Source organism: Scophthalmus maximus, chromosome 14 (assembly GCF_022379125.1).
Source record: "Scophthalmus maximus strain ysfricsl-2021 chromosome 14, ASM2237912v1, whole genome shotgun sequence".
In the NCBI taxonomy this organism is placed as follows: Eukaryota; Metazoa; Chordata; class Actinopteri; order Pleuronectiformes; family Scophthalmidae; genus Scophthalmus; species Scophthalmus maximus.
The window spans coordinates 3655426-3677760 of NC_061528.1; the positions used below are offsets into that span (position 1 = coordinate 3655426).

Genomic DNA, 22335 nt, shown 5'->3' on the forward strand with positions numbered 1-22335 from the left:
ATTCTTCTGGTGCGGACAATTTTTTATAGAGGAGTTTTTATTACGAAAGAAAAACACTGCAGAGAGTTGCAAGTTGAACTTTAGACTTTTAATCTGTAACATTCAGACAAGTCTCATCTGACACCATAACGAAGTGGACTCAGCAGCTCACTGGAACACCACAGATGAACAAACTTAAAACGAGTCGCTGCTCTGAAAAGATGAAACGAAGACGATCAACAAAACAAAACCTGGAGAGAGACGAGAGGAGGGATTTCGTTATATATCGTTTACACATTAACAACACAGTCGTCAGACTCGTGGTGCAGTAACATTAAAAATGTTATGGACACCTGCAGATTTGAAATGAAACTGAAAACGTACGTGAACCTGTGGTGTCGAGGGGTTTGTCTCCTCTTCACTCGAGCTCGGCCAGTCCGCTGCTCACCAGAGGCAGATGCACCAACTGTCCGTCCTTGTTGTACAGAAGAACTGTGAGCTCCGGTTCCTCGGCCTGAACACAACAACAAGAGGGACGCGTCAGTAAGTCCCCTCGTGTTTATCAGTCACGTAGGTTTGTGTGCGTGTCTCACCACGACGGAGGCCGTGATGTTGCCGTGCAGCAGGTCGATCATGTCGCGCGCGGCCTTCACGCTCCACTTGGGGCTGTAGGGCAGAACCTGTCCCTCCCAGTTGACGCTCGGCGCTCTGAAGCCGGCGACTTTGACCTTGAGCACCTGCGACGGGAACCTCAGCAGCTCGGCCGGCATCTGACGCAGCCTGACGGGGAGCGACAGAATTATCACCACGACGATGAAGACAGACTGTTGTTGATGGTCGACCTCAATAAAATTGAGTGAGGCTCATACTTGCAGATGGGCAGAATGTCATCGGAGCCAAAGTCGACATGTTGGACCAGGATCCTTACGGGCTCCGCGCTGCTGAGGTTCAACAGCTTGGCCCGGTAGAACTTCCCGTCACTGTACTCCGCCAGACATGGACCTTCTGGAAACCACAAGCGGAAGGTCCGTCTTAACTTTTAAGCTAAACTCTGCACAGACATTTGAGATGCTGCAATTATCTGCCATCCTTTGCAAGCAGCAACACAGGTTTGACATTTTATTTGTGTGAACAGAAGTTTCTCCTAAAAGAATCTGTTCACACGATGGTTGCTTGGAAGTTTAAAGCTCTATTCTGCCTCGTAACGACCGGCAGAGTAAACACGGCGACATGTTACCACGAGGGAAGCTGGTGAGTCGCGGCAGACTGTTGATGTTTGCGTTGATTCTGGTCAGAGCCTCGTCCAGCGTCTCTCCGTCCACCTCCACGTCTGCCGTTCCCTCCACAGGCCACAGGAACAGCTGCAGGACGACAGACACAGAAAGAATTTTGAACAATCAAGTTCACTTCAGATCTCCAGTGTCCCGTCATCAGTACTAACAGGACCTGATTAGTTTATTGGTATAATATATAGATATATAAATACCTCGTTGGGCGTCTGCAGATGCTTCACCCTGACTGGAAACGGCTCTTTCTTCTGTGGAAAGTTTGGGAGGATGAAGGGCCCCAGCATCGGCTCCTCGGGACCCTTCAGACCCTGGAAACAACATCTGCATCAGTCACGAGGGGCCTGACACAACGACCTTGTTTGGTTCAGACCTCCGAACCAAAATAATAAACATTACCTCAGTGTCGATGTCCCAGTCGTCCAACATGGGGGCCGGAGACATCACCGTGTGGCCCTGCAGAGAAACACAGATGTTGCCGTGTGAATTATGGCGACGCTGCTTCGTCTTGGCAAACAAAATAACAGAAATGAATAAACACACACACCTGTGTGGAACCAGTCAGGTCCATGGAGGCATGTTCGTGGTGACACATGATCCTGCTGAGGCTCAGCCCGTCGAGAAAGATCTCAACTGTCAGGGGTTCCCTCGCATCCGACGGCAGTTTCTAAATCACACGTCAGAAACTACTTTACAACTCAACTTAAACAATATGGGCTGCCACTAATTACTATTTTTAATTTCTGCATCAGTTATTTTCCAAATATAATTTAAAAAAAGAAAGAAACATCTGTCCTTGTGTCATCCTCAAATTCCTTTTGATCGACCCAGACTGCAAATTTATTCACAGTTTAAGATCAAAGTCAAAGAAAAGTAGCAAATACTTTCATTTGAGAAACTACAATTGTTCGGTATTTTTGACTGACTGATCATAAAAAAATAAAAAGACTGGAAATAACACTTTGTCTCTGGTGTGGTAGCGTGTGTTTACCACGACGTGCATGTCCACACAGCGGTTCAGCAGCAGCTCCCTCAGCAGGGCCACTGCATCCTGCTGCCACCTGCCGCCGATCTGGGGAAAACATGACACGAGAAGAAAAGAGGAGGATCATCGTGATTCAGCAAACATCCTTAAATAAAATATAAAAAATCAGAACTATCATCCTTTACACCATGTTTCAGAAAAAAAATTTGCAAAATTGTTTACATTTTCAAAATAAAAATCACACACACACACACACACACACACACACACACACACACACACACACACACACACACACACACACACACACACACACACACACACACACACACACACACACACACACACACACACACACACACACACACACACACACACACACACACACACACACACACACACACTCTTACAGGGTTGACGCCGTGCAGCTGACAGGGTAAACACAGCTGAGGAACTTCTTCACACAGCAGCATCGGGTACACATGGACCACGGGGATCGTCTCCACTAGGCCGTAGTCCACGTACTGGACCTGGACACACACAGACGTGAGACAAGCTTTTCATTAACATTCAGGCATATGCAGTTTTCATCAAATACTTTGTGAGCTAATAACATCTTTGTCGTGCCATATTGATAATAACCGTGAAGCAGTTATGTTTTTGTAATACTATTTAATGTAATACTATTTATTATTTGAATTTAAGGCACTTGAAGACCTGTGGCCACCCTGTGTGTTGTTTAATCTTTACTGGTTGTCGATTGGTGTGTGTGTGCGTTCATTCGTGTGTGTGTTCGTTCGTTTGTGTGTGTTCGTTCGTTTGTGTGTGTTTGTTCGTTTGTGTGTGTTTATTCGTGTGTTCCAGACCTTCACATGTCCTCCGAGCAACTCCAGCAGCTGCCCTCGGCACCACAACATGTCGGGCCCACAGACGGCGCAGCCCTGGACCGACTTCCAGGTGTAGGGCTTCTGTCTGGGCAGTGTCTTGATGCTCCGCTGAATCCTCTCCCGGAGCTGCTCCAACTGACACTCTGACACACAAACCATATATTCTATGTTTTTTATTCTCTGGAACAATCAATTCTTTTACTTGAGTTTTACTTTCTTTCTAACCGTGTTTGTAAGGGTTCTGAAAAGCACTTTGTAATGTTAAGAGATAAAGATCGTTATTATCACGTACAAAAACCATGATAATCTCAGGGCTCAAAAAAAAAAAGGATTAACTATTTCTCTTACCTGCATTCTGTGTTCTGGTGTAAATGAGACCGTCCTCCCCGACGGCAGACACTCTGATCTGGATGTGACTGAGGCACGGTAGCTCCGGGGGGTCATACAACTCGGTCTTCACCTGTTCACTCACACACACACACATCACAAACAGGATGAAACCAGAACTACAGAGAGTAAAAGCTTTTGGTGGTTAATTTGTTCTACATCTCCTTTACTCCCATGTACTTTTTATTAGATTTTACGAGGTACAATCAGTAGATTCTGAAAGAAATTTTCTTCAAAATGTTCGTTAAACAGTAGTGTGTGTGTGTGTGTGTGTGTGTGTGTGTGTGTGTGTGTGTGTGTGTGCGTGCGTGCGTGCGTGCGTGCGTGCGTGCGCGTGCTCACCCTCTCAGCAGACAAGATGCAGCGGGGGGCCGGTTTCGGAGGGACGCGAGGGGACACGACGGAAGTGGACTGGGAGGGTGAAGTGACGGAAGAAGTCGCCGGAGGATGAGGACCATTTGTCTTCTGGTCGTCAGAGCTGAGAGGACTCCGTGTCTCGCTCACTGGAGACGGAGCATCGGCTCCTTTGGGTTTCTGGGTGACGTCGTCTCTGCAAGAAAAACAAACACACACTTAAATTAATAAAAAGGTGCCATTAACATGTTATAAATACTAAAACGGAAAATATCAGCCACCTACACTTTATTTTTGAAAAAGCATCCTCACTCTACCTTTTGTTTCAAACCTTTGCACAGCACCGTATATGATAAAAGAGAAAAAAGATTGCTAATGTCATTGAAGACCTGTAAGTCGAGTTTGTGGGCTCAAACACAGACTTTGCAAACACAGACCTTGGTTTTCTCTCTCGGAGGGCGACGCCCTCGCTGACCATGAAGTCTGCCATGCTGATCGACTGCCCCGTCGCGTCGGTGCAGAACAGAGCGACGGGCACCGGACACTGATCCGACCACTCCTGGACACACAGAGAAACAAGTTCACGTCAGTCACAAAGAAAAGTGACGTGAAGAAATTATTCTGATGTTTTTGGCACTTGACCAAAAGGGAAAAAAAAGAAGAAGGAAGAGATCGGCGCATGATAAGAAGAAGGAGGAGGAAAACACCTTGATGGTCATAACAGCCGAGGCTCCCGTCATGTAGTGGGAGAACAAGTTGGAGGCCGTGGCCGTCCAGGTGGATCCACCTCCCGCCGGCCTGAAGGAGAGAAAATGAGCGAGGTCAGAACGATCACCTGAACAAACACGCTCCATATATGAAACACCACGACCACCGTAAATGATTAAATAGAAAAAAATAGCTCTTATAACCCGAAACTTCTTTTTAGACATTGAGACAGTTCATCAATCCAATCCGAGGGTTTGTGTCTTGGTACAGGACTGAATACAGTCTGTGTTTGTGTGTTACCTAATGTCGGTGAGCGTGCACTCCAGTGCCAGCGAGCCCTTCAAAGAGGACGGCAGCGGTCGCAGGTTACTGATGTGGAGCTTCACCTTGTTGCCGTGATCGCAGCGAATCACCTGGTGCCGACCGACAGAGACCAGGAAACAAGGGTCACTGTTACTGAATCAAACAAACTTACAAAGTGACTGCAACATACAGGGACTTAGGGGTTTTACCGGTGTTTGGTAAAACTGATTATAAACTAATAAAGCTTTCAGAACGCTCTTTTGGTCGCGACGCTCTTCGATACCTCTGCGATGTCGGTGGACGTGGCAACGGAGCAGACCCGTCCTCTCTCCCAAACCCCGTTGACGTGAGCGCCGCAGTAGGCGTCGGCCTCCCACACCACGTCCTGTGGCTCGGTGAGGACACACTCCTGCTTCACGAGGTCGCAAACCCTGTGAGACACAAGGGTGTAATCACAGAATTAAAACAACAGGCTTTCAAACTTATAAGGCCTCATGAATTAATTCATCTCACCGTGTTTATGATGTCAGAAAGCAAAGAGTAAAAATGCCGACCTTTTGAGCTGAGAGACGTGCTGCGCGAGCTGCACGTAGAAGCTGCTCGGCGAGTTGACGTGGCTGACGATCACTTTCAGGTCTTTGAGTTGAACGGGGGCTTCGAGCCAGGGCTGAAACTCCAGCGGCTCCTCATTGTTCTCGTCCTGATCCTGGGGGATTTTCGTTTTCTGGTCCGGGGAATTGATGCCCTCCTCTGTGGCCGAACCGGGCTCCCATACGACAGAGTCATTATCATCCGGGTGACTGGCAGGCTCCGACTTAAATCTGAAAGAAAGGTGAGTGTGAGAGAGAAGAAAAAGAGATGGAATGGAGATGATGAATAACTCATTAGAAAAAAGCACCTGTCTTTAAAACAGGCCAGCTCCTCTTTGACCAGCAGCTCGGCGACGTTGGTCCGTGGCCCATTCAGGCTGCTCTCCAACAGTTTGACTGGCAGAGGCCCAAACTTGACGTTTCTACCTGGAGCAGGGACAATCATAAAACAGATGAAACCAAAACACAGACCACAAAATGTTATGCTACTAGATTCTCTGTAGTCACATGCCAACGTCGACGGTACCTTTCGCCACGATAGTGACCAGTTTCTCGTGAGCCAGGCTGATGAACCTGACGGTGCAGGCGTCGGTCCAGGTCGCTCCGTCCAGAGGAACCACATCCGACAGACAGCAGTGGATCGCCTGGACAGCAGAGGATACACTTCCTGTTGACGCAACCCAGTGCTCTTCAAGAACACTCGATTAGTGACCATTAAGTAGTTTTTATTTAGAAAAAAAGGTAAAAATTCTCTGATTTCAGCTTCTTAAATATGAATATTTTCTGGTTTCTTTGCTCCTTTGTGATAGTAAACTCAGTATCTTTGTGGACAAAACAAAACAGTTGCAATACTGCGTTTCTCACCATGGAAGGAAGCACAAAGAACTCATCCTTGATCTTCCTCAAGTCGCTGACTGACAAGATTTTGACGTTGCCGAAGTCTACGAAAAACACTTCCACTTTTCTGCCACCTGGATGACCTACACACAAACACACACACAGGTGTTGATGGTTTTAAATTTAAGAGACAGACAGTCATTTTTATGGCAAACATATTGGTTTATGGCAAAGTGCAGCTGTGGTGGAGCCGTGACGGAGCCACGGAGAAAAAAAAACAGGCCTCATCCACTAGACATTCAGATGAAATTGTCATGGAATGAATATTACATTACAATCAATAAACAATAGCATCACATACGTGCAGCCTCACCTATGACCTGAGCTCTGTACCACAACTTGTCGTCGAAGCGGGCGACGCAGGCCTGTCCTATCGTGGGGCAGTAGATGTTGAGGTCGTCTCGTCCATCCACTGGCGTCACATTGTAACATTCCTGGAGCTTGACTGAGAGCAACAGGGACTCCATGTCGTCCACCTGGTCGGGGGGGAGGGGCAAGGAAATATGTGCTTCTCATTTGGTGTGAAAGCCCCAAAAGTTTTTATATATCTAGTGCATGTGTGTGTTTACGTATGTGTATATTTGGTACCAGCTGGATGTAGAAGTTAGCAGGGTTGTTGATGTGAGACACCACAGCGTTGAGCTCTGTGTTGATCTTGGGGATGACAGCAGGGTAGTAGAGCAGCGGCCTGTTGCTCAGCGTCACCGGGGAGTAAAACCTACAGTAGGGTTTGATATCTTAATAAAAGTCTGATTTTCAATTTCAATTCAGTTTGATCATTTAACTACATCAGATTTTTTTTTTGCGCATGCCTACCTGGCCACCTCGATAAAAACGAGGTACTCTCTGACGGAGATGGAAACGTCACTGGATTGGTCCATGGGCGCTTTCCTCAGGTCCACCAACAAAGAGTCTCTGTCCTGACCGAAAGGCCTCATCTCCACCGCCGCGGAGCTGACCACGTTGCGGAATTCAGCCTGTGCCTCTTCACTCCAGCCTTTTGTCTGAACAAATGAAACACTCGCAACAAACACACACACACACGCGCACACGCATGCACACGCATGCACACGCATGCACACACACACACACACACACACACACACACACACACACACACACACACACACACACACACACACACACACACACACACACACACACACACACACACACACACACACACACACACACACACACACACACACACACACTTGAATTGACAAAAACCACCCAACCTCGCAAGAGAAAAAGGAATCTTGTTGGCGGAGGAACAAAAGCAGGCAAAGAAGGAGAGCGAAAGAAACAGAGATAAAAAAAAAGAGTGAACCTGCAACGGACATTCACTCATGAAAAGTTGCTGTATTTTAAAACTTGAGCGCCACCATGTGACAGCTCTTCTCTCATGGCCCTCACCAAATTATCTCATTATGTGTCTTACCAGGTCGTATGGGACTAGGTCTTTGAGGGAACATCTAATGGCCTGAGGAGCAAAATGATCCAGGTCCACGTTTACCGCCTCGCCCACCTTCCTCAGGTGCTTGTTCACGGCCTTCAGTGAAACCTCAGGAGTCCCGTCCTCACTGGAAAAGGTGCAACAGAAGATTGGAGGGTGTATTCAGATATTTTTGATTGTGAAGAATAATTCAGTAGAATTCTCTATAAGGACTTCAGAGAGGGTAGTGGGTGCCTATGAGTCTGTCAACGGAATTTAAAAGATCATCAGATTACTCAATACTAATCTAATCACTCCAAGGTAAATCATCTACAATTGTATTTTCAAACAACTGTCTGGGACTGGCAGTCGTGGCAAATTTATCCCAAATTGAAGCCTGTTTGAAGCAAAAAGAAAGTCTCCAAGAACCACCAAAGTTTCATCTCAGGAACTGTTGGCATCAACGAGCATTTGTCTCCACTCTGGAGGAGTGTGTGTGTGTGTGTGTGTTTGTGTGTGTGTACCTCTGTACAGTGATACTTTTGGTGAGGCCGCTGTCGAAGAAGAAGACTCGGACACTGGCCAGCTGGGTGACTCTGCAGGCTTTCACTGTCTCCGTGCAGCCGCTCTGCGAAAGTTCCACCACACTGGCCCGGCACCAGAGTTCCTCCTTCCAGTTCGCGAAGATCATGGAGCCTTTAAGAGCAGCAATTAAGTCAACTGCACACGTGCAAACTAATGAATCCATCATCATAAGTTTGGTTTATGTTTTTATTTCCCCCACACACCAGTCTCCACCGTGTCACTGGAGGTGAAGTGGCAACTTTCTCTGCCGCAAAAGTGGTTGATCTTCTTGGAGAGGATCTCGCTCTCCCTCTTCTCGCCCACGTAGCGCACGTAGAAGTGACTCGGATTCACGATGTGCATCACCACCACCCACTGGGACACTAGAGACGAAGGTAAGATTAAAAAAATATAAAAAGTCAAACTGTCACGTTGGAGAGACAAGGGAGCAAGGAGATGAGAAGGAAAATTAAGGATTATGCTGATTTATCAAAAGTAATTGTTTTGTCTTGTATTTGCATATAATTCTTGGGGGTAATATTACTCTAACTATAAAAATCATACAGTTGGCATTTCTCCTGTTGCCAAAACACAGATTTTTCTTTTTCCTGGGGTTCCTGCATCTGTCGTTGGCCAGCTCGGGGCCAGTGGGTGGGGGCGCTGCAGGGAGGAGACACAAATAGATTAACAAAAAAAGAGATTAAGGCTTCTCTTCTCGTCTCCATCCTACATGTGCAATTTAATGTTCTGATTAGAAATGGCATCATGTAAATGAGATTTTTTTTTATCTCACCATGTTTTTCTCCCTCGTCTAAAACCCCCTCGATGATGACGTCAGGAGTTCCGATGTCTGAGCTTGAGCTGTGGCGAGAACGGTTGGACCTGCGGCGAGATCGTGGGCTCGGAGAGGAGCAGCCTCGGAGCGCGGGTCTGTCAGCTGCTGCCCAGCTCTGCTGGTCTTTCTGTTGTGGGGAGGGGGGCCTGCCCTGTTGGGGTGAGACACACTCTCTCTTTCTACCCTCGACCCATTGAAAAGGTGGTTTTCTGTTGGAGCCGGGCGCCTGGTAGTCTTTGGGCGGGGACGCGGACAGGCTAAAAGAGAAAACAGCAAAAGGACTTTGTTTTAAAATATAAAGAGACATATAAAGAAAATTATTTTATAAGTATGCACATGTAATATACATATTACATAGAATTACAAAATACAGAGGGCTGCCTTCATTAGCATAATAATAAATCAGAAACTTTGATAACATTGTGATGACACGTGACAATATCTCAGTGATTCAACGTTATGTAAGCAAACATCTCCTTTTAGTAAAAACCTAATATTCCGGATCATTTTAGTCATACCAGTTGATAATTCAAACAAATAAAAAATAAATAAATAACTATATTCATAATTTGTGCGGGCAATTTACTAGAGCGCCTGAGCAACTTGTCAACAAGAATAATAATAATACTAAAATAAGATATGAGAGAACACTGTTCTGGCATAGGTGAGAGAAACTGCTCATCTGCAAAAACATGAATTTGTCTCTGTAATTATGTTGTTTTTTTGTTGTTTAGGTGTGTAATTCCATTGCTAGACTGAAAAAACCCCCCTATTACAACAGCGGTGCAGGCTTTTGGCAGCGATGCCAAAATGAATCCAGATGACATACAGGATGATATTTGAGGACTCACTGCTTTGGGTTGCTGACATCCATCTTCAGAGACAGAGACAGACTCCGGTTGAGAACTTCTGACCGGTAAACACAGCTGTAACACAAACATACATGTGCAAGTTCAAGATTAAGAGCAAGTCGAAGCTACTGTGGCTGACACGGCAGGAAAACCGTTTTAGAAGTTTTGTGATAATAACAGAGAAGTGACCTTATACAGCAATGAACAAAAATCCGGTTTAAAGGGACAAACCTCATTCCAGAATCCATAGTGATGCTTTTCATATTGAAGGACTGGTTATTCACAGGGGCCTTCAGTGTCTCCAGAACCTATCACACCCCACAAACAGAATGAACCAGCGCTTTCTTGATGGTGGCTTTTATAGCATATTGTGTGCTCACATGGATGTATATCAACATCTCATACCTTATCCAGGGTACAGTACTGCTCCAGGAGGGGGACAAGCTGTACCCCTCTGGCCATCTGCATGGCAATCTCCAAGGCCCTGATCCTCTCCTGGACACGGCACGCTGCCGCGTGGCTGGCGGAGAATTGCGCCTCCACTCTCGTCAGCTGATTCAACTGCACGTCCTTCCTGTTGACGAAGACGTTACGAGCATCAAGACGAATATTCTATTTCTACGGAAGCTCAAAGCTGTTATGCCTGCACTCGGATATACTGTTCTTGCACAGATGTCCCCGTGCTTCAGTTTGAGTCCCTCGATCAGTGCACTCTCAAAATGAAAGACCACGAAAGAAACTCCATCTCGTTCATAAAAATAAAACAACTTTGGGCGAAGCAAGACCTGTGTATGTTTCATATTAATATAAGGGGCAGAAACTATGATCTTATTAGACAGCTTTTGCTGTTCCAAAGTATAAATGTAGACATTCATACCACTTCTGGATAGCACGTGAAGCCTTGTCTGCCGCTTGCTTGATCTCCATCACCAGCCGAACTTTCTCTCTCTTCACCTGCTCTTCCAGACCTGTAGTGAGAATCTGCACGGATGAAACACAGACAGTGAACACTCACCTTTTCCTTTCTCTTATATACAAGACTGCCTGCTAGTGCAGCTTTCACCTCATGGATGTGTTCCAGCTGGGCAAGATTTTCTGCCGCCTGGACCAGTGCCTCATCCACCGTCCTCTTGATCTTCTCAGTGTCAGCAGGCACCGCAGCCTCCTCCCGTCCAGTTAACTGTATAAAGATTTAAACATTAACAGCAGGGGCTGGCAGGACAACTTTCATGCCCCCACCAGCGACCAAACACACCTGCTCCTTATCCACAGTGTTGCCGTTAAGATCGGTGGACGATAATAACCTGTTCCTCCTGCGAATATTTGATCGCTGAGACTGGAGGCTTCAGGAGAGAGAGAATTATGAAGGCAAAAAGAAATTACACATTATTAAAAAAATAGGTACTTAAAACAGGATTTTAACACTTATGTGTGTCAATAATGTGGTTCAGCTTAATCAGATCTACTTTTTTACTTTTTCATCATGTTCGTTTTCGCCGTGTAGATGAGGCCAATGATTCTGCTGTCTTCTGGCAGGAAATGCACCCCATCTTCAGGAAGGGTGGACTCAACCTGCAGAGAGGGAACATGGTCGTTTGTTTTTTCTTTGACACCTGAAACATTTTCAGCCTCGGGCTTCATGCAAATCACAAACTACCACCACTTTGGTTAATTTAACAGGCTGAGATTTCCAACCAAAGCCATGGCAAGCTTTGCATTTTTCGACAAAGGTGGATAATAATACACCGTGGAAGCAAAGCTCCTGCTTCCCAGGTCTGACCACTGAGTTAAACCACTGGTAATGTTTCTTTACCTCACACTCTGGGCATCTGATGACGCCGTCAAGTTGGATGGACTGCAGACACGATGTGCAGAAGATGTGGCCGCACAGAAGCACCCGAGGGACGTTGCTCTCAGCATCATCATCCTCTGCAAAACAAACACACACAAAACAAGCAGAATTAATGCAATGTCAATATACGGTGCAAGAGAATATCATGCACATTTTATTATTATTGCTGGTGATGGTCACAGATGTCAACACTCACCTGTCACCTGCCCTACATGTTATTCAAGGATTTAAATTAATTTAGCTCACATTTTTGTCAGTCACAAATTGTTGAATCTGGTTTGAGGCATTTAATAATGGAATTAACATACTAAAATAATATTTAAGCAGTTTCTTTTCGTATTTAATCTTTATGTGATTATCTTCACTACTAATCAGGAACATACGTCAATGGAGTCGCTTTGGCGCGATGTCGACAGTCTGCTCCGTATTAAGGTTAGCTTAGCTTAGCTACAAGAAACTACATCCTCTAAAGATCATTGAAAAAGTGGATAATTATAAAAATAATTTTATCCGTCACGTTGTTACATTAACATTAGGGTTATGATATTAATATTGAACATTCAAACACCTGCCAACGCACGTTTGTAACGTTAATTGGCTAGCATAACTTTAGCTCGCTAGCTAGCATAACTTTAGCTCACTCGCTAGCTAGCATAACTTTAGCTCACTCGCTAGCTAGCATAACTTTAGCTCACTCGCTAGCTAGCAGAACTTTAGCTCACTCGCTAGCTAGCAGAACTTTAGCTCTCGCGCTAGCTCGCAGACGTCTGTCACGATAGATTCAATGACGACGGAGCGTTAAACGGTAAGAAACGGCGATATAAATATTCTACCAGCTATAGTGAAGACTTCTCCACAGTATTTGCAAATGACAGCGTTGGGAATGTCGCGTCCGTCCATTGTTTTCTGTCTCTTAAATGTTTTTTTTTTGTGTCTCAATCACTCGATGGTCTTTGTCACATGACCGCGCAGGTGCGTTCAGGGTCCACACGGTTTGACGGAGAGTAATTTTTTTTAATTTTTTTTTTCAAATTTAAATTTTTTTAAATCAGCGATAAAACAGGCGAGCTTTGTGTCAGGGAGGCTTTGCAGAGTCAAGTAGAATAAAGATCAATTATTGTTGACTTATTATTTTCAATAAAGTTTTATTTTATATCTGACAGGAAGTATTGTAAAAAAGAAACAACAACAACAAAACAGAAATGATTATTTAACTAAATAAAAAATCCAGATGGTGACAGAGCTTTGGCAGGTGAAATAATTTTTCTTTCACTTGTTTTTAATGATGAAAGATTAAAATATATAATAATATTTTTTTTTTAAATTTTATATATATATAGATAGATAGATAGATAGATAGATAGATAGATAGATAGATAGATAGATAGATAGATAGATAGAGAGAGAGAGAGAGAGAGAGAGAGAGAAAGAGAGAAATAGATACAGAGCTGAAGCTGTGTGACTCTGTCCTTCACATAAAACCAACCAAGGTGTTGAAATCCTGTAGCTATGAGAGCATATGCAAAAGGTTTCTTGAGTACATGAAAATATGAAGTATGTGCAAGTATCGTTGCCGATAAATTCTAAGATTCTTTCAAGAGAGAAACATAAAATAACTGCAAAGACAAAAGCTCCACTACGAGATGCAGAACAACCCCAAACAGACTCGAGAAAAAAAGGACAATGACATCAATCCATAGTCTATTTGAACAACAGATAGAAGTCAAAATAACATTTAAAGTATTGATTTTCAAGCACAAGAGGTAAAACGATGCTATGTATTCTTTTTTGTGGACTCTAGAGGGCGCCAAAGACTAAGGCAGACACAGGTGGACCATCAGACGATGGGTTCACAAAATCAAGTGAAAAACCCCCCACAGCTCTACAAAATGATCTGTTCTTTAATAATGTTTCCTTTCATCTATTCATATCACCTCATTTCTTTATTAAAACATGCATAGCTAAATACAGATATATGAAGGCTGTTAAAAAGTTGTTTGATTCTATCATAATCTGGTTGACAAATGACAATCTCCTGATGTGGTATTTTTGACTGTATCCACACAAGGAGAGGTAGTGAATGTATGAGGACATGTCCAGCCATGTGTATGATCTGGATAAATCTTAATAAGGTAAAGAGTTGTTGATAATAAGTGTAGGAATCATAAGCTTTGGCTTCAGCCTACACCCTGTAGCTCAAAATCCAATGTTATTCTTTGTGCATATTGGTAAATATATTGTCAGTGGACGTGGATCGATACAGCTAAAGGTTTTTTTTTTTTTTTCTTTTGCCTAAAATAAGATCAAACTAATCAATCACTGCACATACACCTTCGTTTTGAATTTGTGGTGTCCTGATATTCTTTTGTTTCCTCCTGAGCCAATTGCAGGGCTCCGCGGTCGACCTAACGGCAACACGTCGCCGCTCTCCACACGAGCGCAGCTGCAGCCAGCAGCACCCCCCCGCCCGAGGACAATGGCCATCCACTGCAGCGAAGCAGCAGTAACCGGGAGTGACAGCCGATGGAGAAGAAGGGAGGCACGGGCATCAGATGGTGTAAGGTAAATTCATCTAGTATGCAACACGGTCCAAACTTTCACCTTCCGAGAGTGTTCACCCAAATCCCTGGAGGGGTGTGTGTGTGTGTGTGGGGGGGGGGGGGGGTCTCTCCGTGTAGAGATGACAGGATGCAGCCCCGAAGAACAACTTGAAATTCATGTGTTTTAACAGCACAACACCCCACCGCTGCAGAAAGGTCCGAATAAATATCATGAAAACAAAGCTCCAGGCGACGATCTGAGGTGAAAGTGGACCATCCTGTTGTGAGGTGTCGCAACACACCTGCAGGTATTCAAGTAAACACCTCGTCCACCAGAAATCATTTAAAGATCATTTTACACCCTGAGCTCCAACCTAGATGAACAATTTAAATGTATCTGACATATTCTCTCCTCTTTATGACTAATGCTCCTCATATATACAGTACAGATGTAACAGATGAAAATACAAAATAAAATAATGTACCTTTTGTTATCCTAATATTTAAACCCCACTCATTAATCATTTATTAAAATGTATTTAATGGAATCTGAAATTCCTCATCCTTATGGTTATTTTGGTTGGATAAGTGTTTGAGAGGCTTAATTGCATTTTTGCAGATCGCATGGTTGGATGAGGAGAAAGAAGTTATTTATGCGCATATATGCATGTCCATATGTACGTGTAGGTTTCCTTGTGTATTTGACAGATGGTGTTCACCACAATTTGCAGATTCCCTAATGAACTTTTACCATCATTTGATTTTGAGAGAAAGATGAAGTCAAATCTTCATATCCGAAAAATCTATTAAATCCCCCCCAAAAATCTGTTCTTTATTGATTAATCACTACCTTGTGTGTGTGTGAACAGATTTTGTAAACTTGACGTGGAACAAAAGGAATATTTCTCCACCCTGCACTTCGCATTCCAGCAGATGGAGAGGATGTGGAGCTATGTAGGACCCTGATCAGGGCACTGAAGGAATCTGGACATTGGTCTTTACCAGGGCAGGAGGATGATAGACAGACAGGAGGTGGGGGGCTGCTGGGTGGGGGTATGTGTTTGTGTACTAGGGTGGGGGTCGTAGATGTGTTCACTACGGGTAATGAACCAATCAGCTGGCCGCCCAAGGGGGGATGTGGGGGTGCCAGTTAGGGGAATGGGGGTTGACCACCCCATCTTCTCCTTTTTCCCAAATGTGGGTCACTTCCCATCCTCGGGTGATTTCCCTCGTGTTTCCATAGGAACAATAACCCCCCTGCACCCCGCCCCCCCAAAATAAACCCCTATCAAATCACTTACTCATTAATGATGTTCATAATTACGCCGCGTCGTCTCATTAGCTCTCTCCCGATGGCTTTCGTACAACCATCCACCCATTTTCATTGTTTATCATCATCCAGCTATTTCCTGAATCATTTATTGTGGGTCAGCTCATGTGACAGGAGATGATGCCTATAGGAAGCCGTCCACTTGTGTGCACCTCAAAGGTCTTATTACAAAACAACAACCAACCCCCTCCCACTCCTTTGTTTCCCTCTTATAGGAGCACAGGGTAAGATGCATAGAATCTATCGGATAGACAGCATGAATCCTCGAAGTCAAATGTCTTTCAGAATGAAATCAGGTGGAAAAAAAGAGTTCATTAACCTTGATGCTACTTCGGCAAACGTCTGACATATAGAGAGTTTTTTTTTTCTCCTGGAAGGATCATGTATTATTCGATTTTTTCCATTGAGGAACCTTTTTATCTTCCTTTGAGTCTTTGACCCATTAGCTTTGCGAGCACGGTTGTGGAAGCAGCCGCTTCCATCTTTTCAGTTTGGGTCCTGACCGTCTGAGAGGGGGGGGGGGGGGGGGGGGGGGGGGGGGGGGGGGGGGGGGGGGGGGGGACACAAAACAAGGAAAAGGTCAGCAGACGCACAAGGCCCAGGAGACTTATGGATTGGCTTTAAGTGGTACGCCCGCCCCACCCCCTGCCGCAGGCCACTTGAAAAGAGCAGGGGGGCAACGGCAAATGACGGTCGCTCTATACCTCCGCTAATCTCTTTGTCTGGTCAAAGGAAAGACCTGCCATTACACAAAGAAGAACCATGTTCAGCCCATGTGAAAACAGTGCAACAGCTACAGTACCTGCACTGTAAATGTGAACGTGTGCTATTTCATTTTCCCCATCTGAAAAAAATCAGTTTCACGCATTTTAATCATTTTTTTCTGTGTGTCTGACGTCAACTCTTGTTTTTGATTAATGTATATGTGCCGGAGGGTAATTCGATTCAGGTCAGCTGACACATACAGACACTGCTCTCTTTTTTCTCTCTTATGTGACGTGACCGCATCAATACACACGATGCACAGTGATATTGGGGGGTGGGGGATATTTTATTCGCAATATGCTCAGAATGGAGCCATTATATCCTTTTACCACAGATTTCCTATTGACCTCTAAGGCTTGTGGCCTCTTTGTCAGTAGATCTCGATCTGTCTTCCCCAAGAAGGTTGACGCCTGCTCCCAACACACGTTGACTTTTTTTCCTCTCTGTCGTTTGATACCGACACAATTTTTCTATAATTCGTACTTTACTCTCGAGGACAAAGAACCACAAATATGCACCGAGTGGCCAGAAGGATACGCGCACGCTGCATTGCAGTGCAAGTACAATAGTGCTACAATAAATAATAATGCCACTAGTTAAAATATTCAGTTTCTGTTTCAGACTATGCTTCCATTGTTCAAGTTTTTTGGCTCACTTCTATGGTACATTTTGCGGCTTTTTTTTTTATGTCTTCCTCCCCCTTTTCTCCCAGTTTGAGTTGCCCAGTTCTTATAAGTTGCTGTTTAGTCGTTACGACGGAGTATTAGGGCCACTTAAAGGGGAAAAAGCCACAATCGTGGGAGAAAAAAGTCATATCATTACGAGAATGAAGTCGTGATTTTAGGCTGCGTGGCGTTTCAGAAGGGGGAACATCAGAAGATCGGCCTGTCGCCTGCATTAAAAATGAGGAATGATAGAATCTTGTTGAGTTATACTTTAGTTTAGGGTTTCACAAATGACAAAATACTTCAGCACCTCTTCATCCACACGAAAGAACCACACGGAGGAAAATGGCCTCTTCTGTGGAAAAGGAAATGACGGGGATATTGTTTTTTTTCCTTTCTCTTCTTTAAATTACATAATGGTAATATTATGACTTTGTGGCCCTGATAATCCATGTGAGTTGTGTGGGAATCTATATGTAATTTCTGGCAGAATAAATACACAACATCAAATAAACCTTTACTCTATTGTGGAAGATGAAGACGCTGAAGGCCCAGTATCTTTCTTAGATACTTTTCCTGCAACGTGTCATCTGCCCAGGGGTCACACAGGTAGCATTTGTCATCGGATTGCTTTACAGCGTGCAGGAGTTTCTTCGTTGCGGCTCAGTCAGCGCATACATCAAAGTCCACGGCGTTAATCCTGCAACAAACTGGTACCAGCAGCCCACATTCCTCTTCAAGAGGGCACCGGGCCACAGTAGCTCCACGACGGCCATTGAAAACAACCCAAAGTTGGGGATGCTGCCTGTGAACCCATTGTGCCCTCGGTCACACACACACACACACACACACACATATTCATACGTGCTTGATCACTCTTGGTCATGCTTCCTTGCACCCTCAACCCCTCCATCCCCTCAGGTTCAAAGGAATAGTTTTAAGAAGCCGCAATGTGGTGGTGGTGGTGGTGGAGGAGGACGGGGCACCAGTCGTTGAGGGAGTGACATGAAAAGCCTGGTGCAGCCTCGCCGCCTCCGTGACCTAATACCCGTCGCACATCACACGGGACCCACATCAAGGCGGGGGGGGGACAGAGCGAGACATCAGACCAGTCAGGCCGCTCGTTAGCCCGGCTCACTCCTCGCTCTGTCGCTGAGCATTTCACGACCGCTCGGCCTGCTGCCGCCTTTCTCTGGGGGGAAAAGCAGGTTGTTTTGAATGTTGTGTGTGAGTCGAGGAGGGGTCGGGTCCGAAGGAGGCGGAGACTGGGTGATTTGGGGAGGTTGGGGGGGGTTGAGGGTGTTTTAATAGTAAGCCGAGAGCAGTCTATGTTACAATTATCTCACTTTGCTGCACTTACAGAATGCTTGACCTGCTTCTCAGCATCGATATGGCACATTTCTCAGGGTGAGGCGGGGGTCGGCGCAGGGAGTTCAGGTCTACGTGGGAGTGTGTGTGTGTGTGTGTGTGTCAAGGAGAGATACTTCTGACTGTGTGTGTGTGTGAGAAGGAACACGTATGAGAGTGATAGTGTGTATGTCCGTATGTTGTCCGGGGGGGGGGGGGGGTTGGTTACCTGTCAGCTGCCCCGTGGTGGGACTGAGGCCGTGAGAGCCTTCTGGGTGGGCGATAGGGGGGTGAGGAGGTTGGGTAGAAGGCATAGTTGGCGTTGGCCGATTTATCTCATCACAAGACTCAAATACAGAACCAAAATACTTGAGGAAGGACAAAATACACAGTCATACTGTGAGAATACACAGGGTATTAACTTTAAAACATTTCTTTAAAACAATGTAACATTTCCTCTGTCTTCCAGAGTTATACATAGTCGTATCAAGCAATGAAGATGTACTTTTTCTTTTTTGTTTGTCCAGATTGTCAGATTTCAGTCTATCACAGAGATTTCAGATATCATAAATCCTGCTCCAATAAAACCCAAACTATTCCTGCATAGCTAGATACTTCATGGGATGGGTGAAGTACAAATATTTCTGGAATTAGGACGGATTTAACCTTTAAGTACCAGTTCAACAGATCAGGTACGTGAAGTGCAAAAAACTAAATTGTTACAAAGCGGAGGAAGGAATTTTTTTGCACATGATCAATAAACACACAGTATATAACGGACACATACAGAACACACATACACATTCATACATACATACACGCACGGATAATACATTCTCTCACAGACACAAGTGGAACTGAGGTGAATCAGAGAGACAAAGGCAAAAAAAAAAAAATCATGAAAGCAAAAACCCCATCTACTGTAGTTTTGGGGTCGCGTCAGGACACAAAGAATAAAGGGGGCGGGTCCTTCAAAGATCCTCTGGTCTGTGCAGACAGAGTTTTTAGCCTGTGAATCCATCAGGCTGTATTTTGTCCCTCCTTTAATACCTTCTCTGCACGCTAAAACAACTGGGGCAATGCCAACCTACAAACAAAGGCATGTGACCTACAAACGGCCAAGAACATTGTCTCAAAGGCGACGGCGAGGAAAACATTCCAGGGGCTTTTGACCACGTTCCCCTTCCTCTCCCTGAACGCCCCCGTCCACCTGACGGGCGGTTGAATATGGATATCCCATATTCAACCGATATCCCTGCGTGAATCTCGCGGAGGCCGCAGCCGCTCGGCCGACTGACTCACCTGGAGCCTGACACAGAAAAAACACATGGTGCATGAAAACCCCCGTGTGCTGATGGCTCCATAAAATGTTCTTTATGTTACTGCTTTAATTGTAAAGGGGATCAAAAAAAATATTTGATAAATGTCCCGGGGCCACATGAATCCATTTTAATGTGAGGGCTGTAAGCCCAGCTGTAAATGATATGAAATATTTCCTTTGGGGAGTTGAAAGACATCAAATGAAGATTTGATTTTGCAGAAGAAATAACAACAGGGAACAAGTCCAGTGCTTTTTTGCTTTTTTTTCCCACAGCCACAGAAAATGTTGGCGACGCGACAAGGAGCTATTCACACGTTCCACCACATCATCATCGTCGTCGTCGACGTCGTCGTCCTGAGTCTCGGGAATCTTTCTCGTGTGTGTGTGTGTGCCCTCGCAGCACACACACACACACACACACACACACACACACACACCTGCGGCCTCGTTGGCAGGAGAGTCTCCTGTGACTTTTTCTCTCGGCTCGTCTCTTTCGCTGTGAGCTGAAGAGCACACGAGACCCCGTTAATCATCGCGAGTGTAGTTTTCAGATTTACAGTAAACTCTCTCACTCACACACACACACACACACACACACACACACACACACACACACACACAGCTGGCGGAGTGTGATGGTTTAATCCAGGGGACCGAGGAGACAGATGGAAGGAGAGCTGGCGCTTGAAGTGCAACAGTGATTCCAAAAGAGAGTCCAAAGTCCAAAGAAATGAAATATTGTTTTGTGCACGGGGCAAATTGTGGAAGAGATTTCGTGGTAATGATCCTCCACTTTCACGTGGGAGGTTTCTTCCGCTCCCCTCCGCCCTCATAACTTTAAAATGTTTTCTACAACAATTTCATGGCGACTCATGCGAAGACAGTTTGCCGGAGACTTTCATCCGAAACATTTTCAACAGATCTGAGTCACTTTTAAATCTTTTTTCTTCCAAGTCGCGAGTCTGTAAACTGTGAAGAAGTGAAGACGCAGACTCTCATCGCTCATGCGTCTGAATACTGATCAAATGAAATCACACAGCGTTTCACAATGTTTCATTCAAAGCCGTTTCATATGTGCGTTTCTTTTTTTCCGCGAAACAGGTTCACGGGATTTTATAAATAACTTCCATAAAAAAAAAGTAAAAAACTGTACCAACGCTCCATAGAAAAATTGTTTTGGTACAATTAACCAGGAACTAATTATACAGCGTGATATTTTACCAGTTAACCGGTTGTCAGTTTGGAATTCGTCAATTTGTCCATTATGTAACTTGACACACACACACACACACACACACACCTGTACATATGGCTGGAATTCTGTCATTCACTGCTGTCATCTCAAACATCCCTTTGTCTCTCTCTCTCTCTCTCCGCGTGTCACTGCAGACGAGACAATGCCGGTCGGCCGCCAAAAACTACAACGCATAATTGCGCGCGGGACCGAGAGCCGACCCGCCCCCTCGTCAGTCAAGAGCCGCAATAAAAGCCTCGACAGCTGGACGGACGTCCCGGAGGTGACGAGAACGCCCCAGTGCAGGTGTTGACGCGTGGCGCCCTCGCAGCCCTGTGGTCGGAAGCGAACGACACAGCGACTTCCTCAAAGTGTCAGATCTGCAGTCACACAACGGTGAATGTCTGCTGTTGTCTGACGGCGACATGTCAAGACGGCGCTGACAGATTCCCGGGAGAGGCTCGGAGGCTACAGGTGCCGACGTCGGCGACAGGGTCATTTGTAAAAAGCCGTCGAAGCGTTTATGACTACGACAGGTTGACAGATTTCTTACTTGATTTTTTTTTTTCCTTTCAAGTCAAACTTTTGGATTTTGGAGAAGCAACGTAGAAATTGTTCCGTCCATAGATGCTTTTGAGTCTTTCCCAACTTCCAAATAACCACTCAGACTACTCCAAACTCATATTCTTCTGCTCTTTCATCCCCGTCTTCCGAGTTGATGAACATCGGAGGAGCTTACTCCCAGAGGCGACAGCAACAACGACAATGTCTGGCACGCGAAGCGTCACCGGCAACTTGTCGCGTAGGTGTCACGAGCTCGAGTCACTCGTCGGAGTCACACCGGACAGCTCGTTAGTTCTTGTATTGTATGAGGATTATTAATATACACTTAAATTGTCTTTCCTTTTATAGTGTGCACCTGACGTCCTTCTATTCTCTGAGTATTTTCTTCTCACTGTTTCTCTCAGCCTCGCCCTCCTCTCGCTTCCCTCTTCCTGCCGTACCAGTTCTCTCCATCGCCTCTCTTTTTCTTTCTGTGTGTCTGACTTCTCCAGGCCCACTGTGTCTCAGAGCGGCTCTCTGCCGGTCACGTTTCGTACGTTCCCGTGAATGGGCCTTCGTCACCCCGCTGGCGTGAGGCACTAACACCGCTAACACGACTCCGATGGACGTCCGCTCGTGTTAGTTCCAGTGTGCGGCTCTCGCGTTCGCCAGCCTCA

General features: G+C 45.3%; 1 protein-coding gene and 1 long non-coding RNA gene across 4 annotated transcripts; one reads left to right on the plus strand and one right to left on the minus strand.

Annotated features, from left to right (window-relative positions):
• Positions 1-73: 73 nt before the first annotated feature.
• rnf17 (ring finger protein 17) lies at positions 74-12899 on the minus strand. 3 transcript variants are annotated; one of them, XM_035651660.2, is made up of 39 exons: positions 12747-12828; positions 12110-12121; positions 11875-11990; positions 11536-11633; positions 11317-11404; positions 11125-11241; positions 10939-11042; positions 10467-10635; positions 10293-10369; positions 10062-10136; positions 9169-9467; positions 8940-9035; positions 8600-8758; positions 8336-8507; positions 7818-7959; positions 7193-7380; positions 6965-7094; positions 6690-6852; positions 6344-6459; positions 6006-6123; positions 5788-5905; positions 5444-5710; positions 5173-5320; positions 4887-4999; positions 4586-4676; positions 4316-4437; positions 3867-4074; positions 3486-3597; positions 3117-3280; positions 2661-2780; positions 2257-2337; positions 1813-1932; positions 1665-1721; positions 1466-1576; positions 1217-1340; positions 849-984; positions 573-759; positions 370-493; positions 74-230 (listed from the first exon to the last, which is right to left on the minus strand). In XM_035651660.2, the coding sequence occupies exons 1-38, from the start codon at positions 12811-12813 to the stop codon at positions 398-400; spliced, it is 4881 nt and encodes a 1626-aa protein (XP_035507553.2). In that variant the 5' UTR covers positions 12814-12828; the 3' UTR covers positions 74-230; positions 370-397. The 3 variants fall into 3 exon arrangements, with proteins under 3 accessions (XP_035507553.2, XP_035507552.2, XP_035507554.2); XM_035651659.2 differs by having other exon boundaries at positions 364-493; XM_035651661.2 differs by lacking the exon at positions 12110-12121 and having other exon boundaries at positions 364-493; positions 12747-12899.
• Positions 12646-21562, plus strand: LOC118320651. The gene is made up of 3 exons (XR_004796375.2): positions 12646-12718; positions 14304-14475; positions 21271-21562. It is a non-coding gene; the product is annotated as an uncharacterized LOC118320651 (long non-coding RNA).
• The last annotated feature ends 773 nt before the right edge of the window (positions 21563-22335 follow it).

Coding starts and splice junctions, on each gene's coding strand:
- rnf17 (XM_035651660.2), bottom strand. CDS start 12,813: ATGGACGGACGCGACATTCCCAACGCTGTCATTTGCAAATACTGTGGA. Junction 5,711..5,787: donor CTGGCCTGTTTTAAAGACAG/GTGCTTTTTTCT, acceptor CCTTTCTTTCAG/ATTTAAGTCGGAGCCTGCCA. Junction 4,075..4,315: donor CTCCGAGAGAGAAAACCAAG/GTCTGTGTTTGC, acceptor TTTTTCTTGCAG/AGACGACGTCACCCAGAAAC.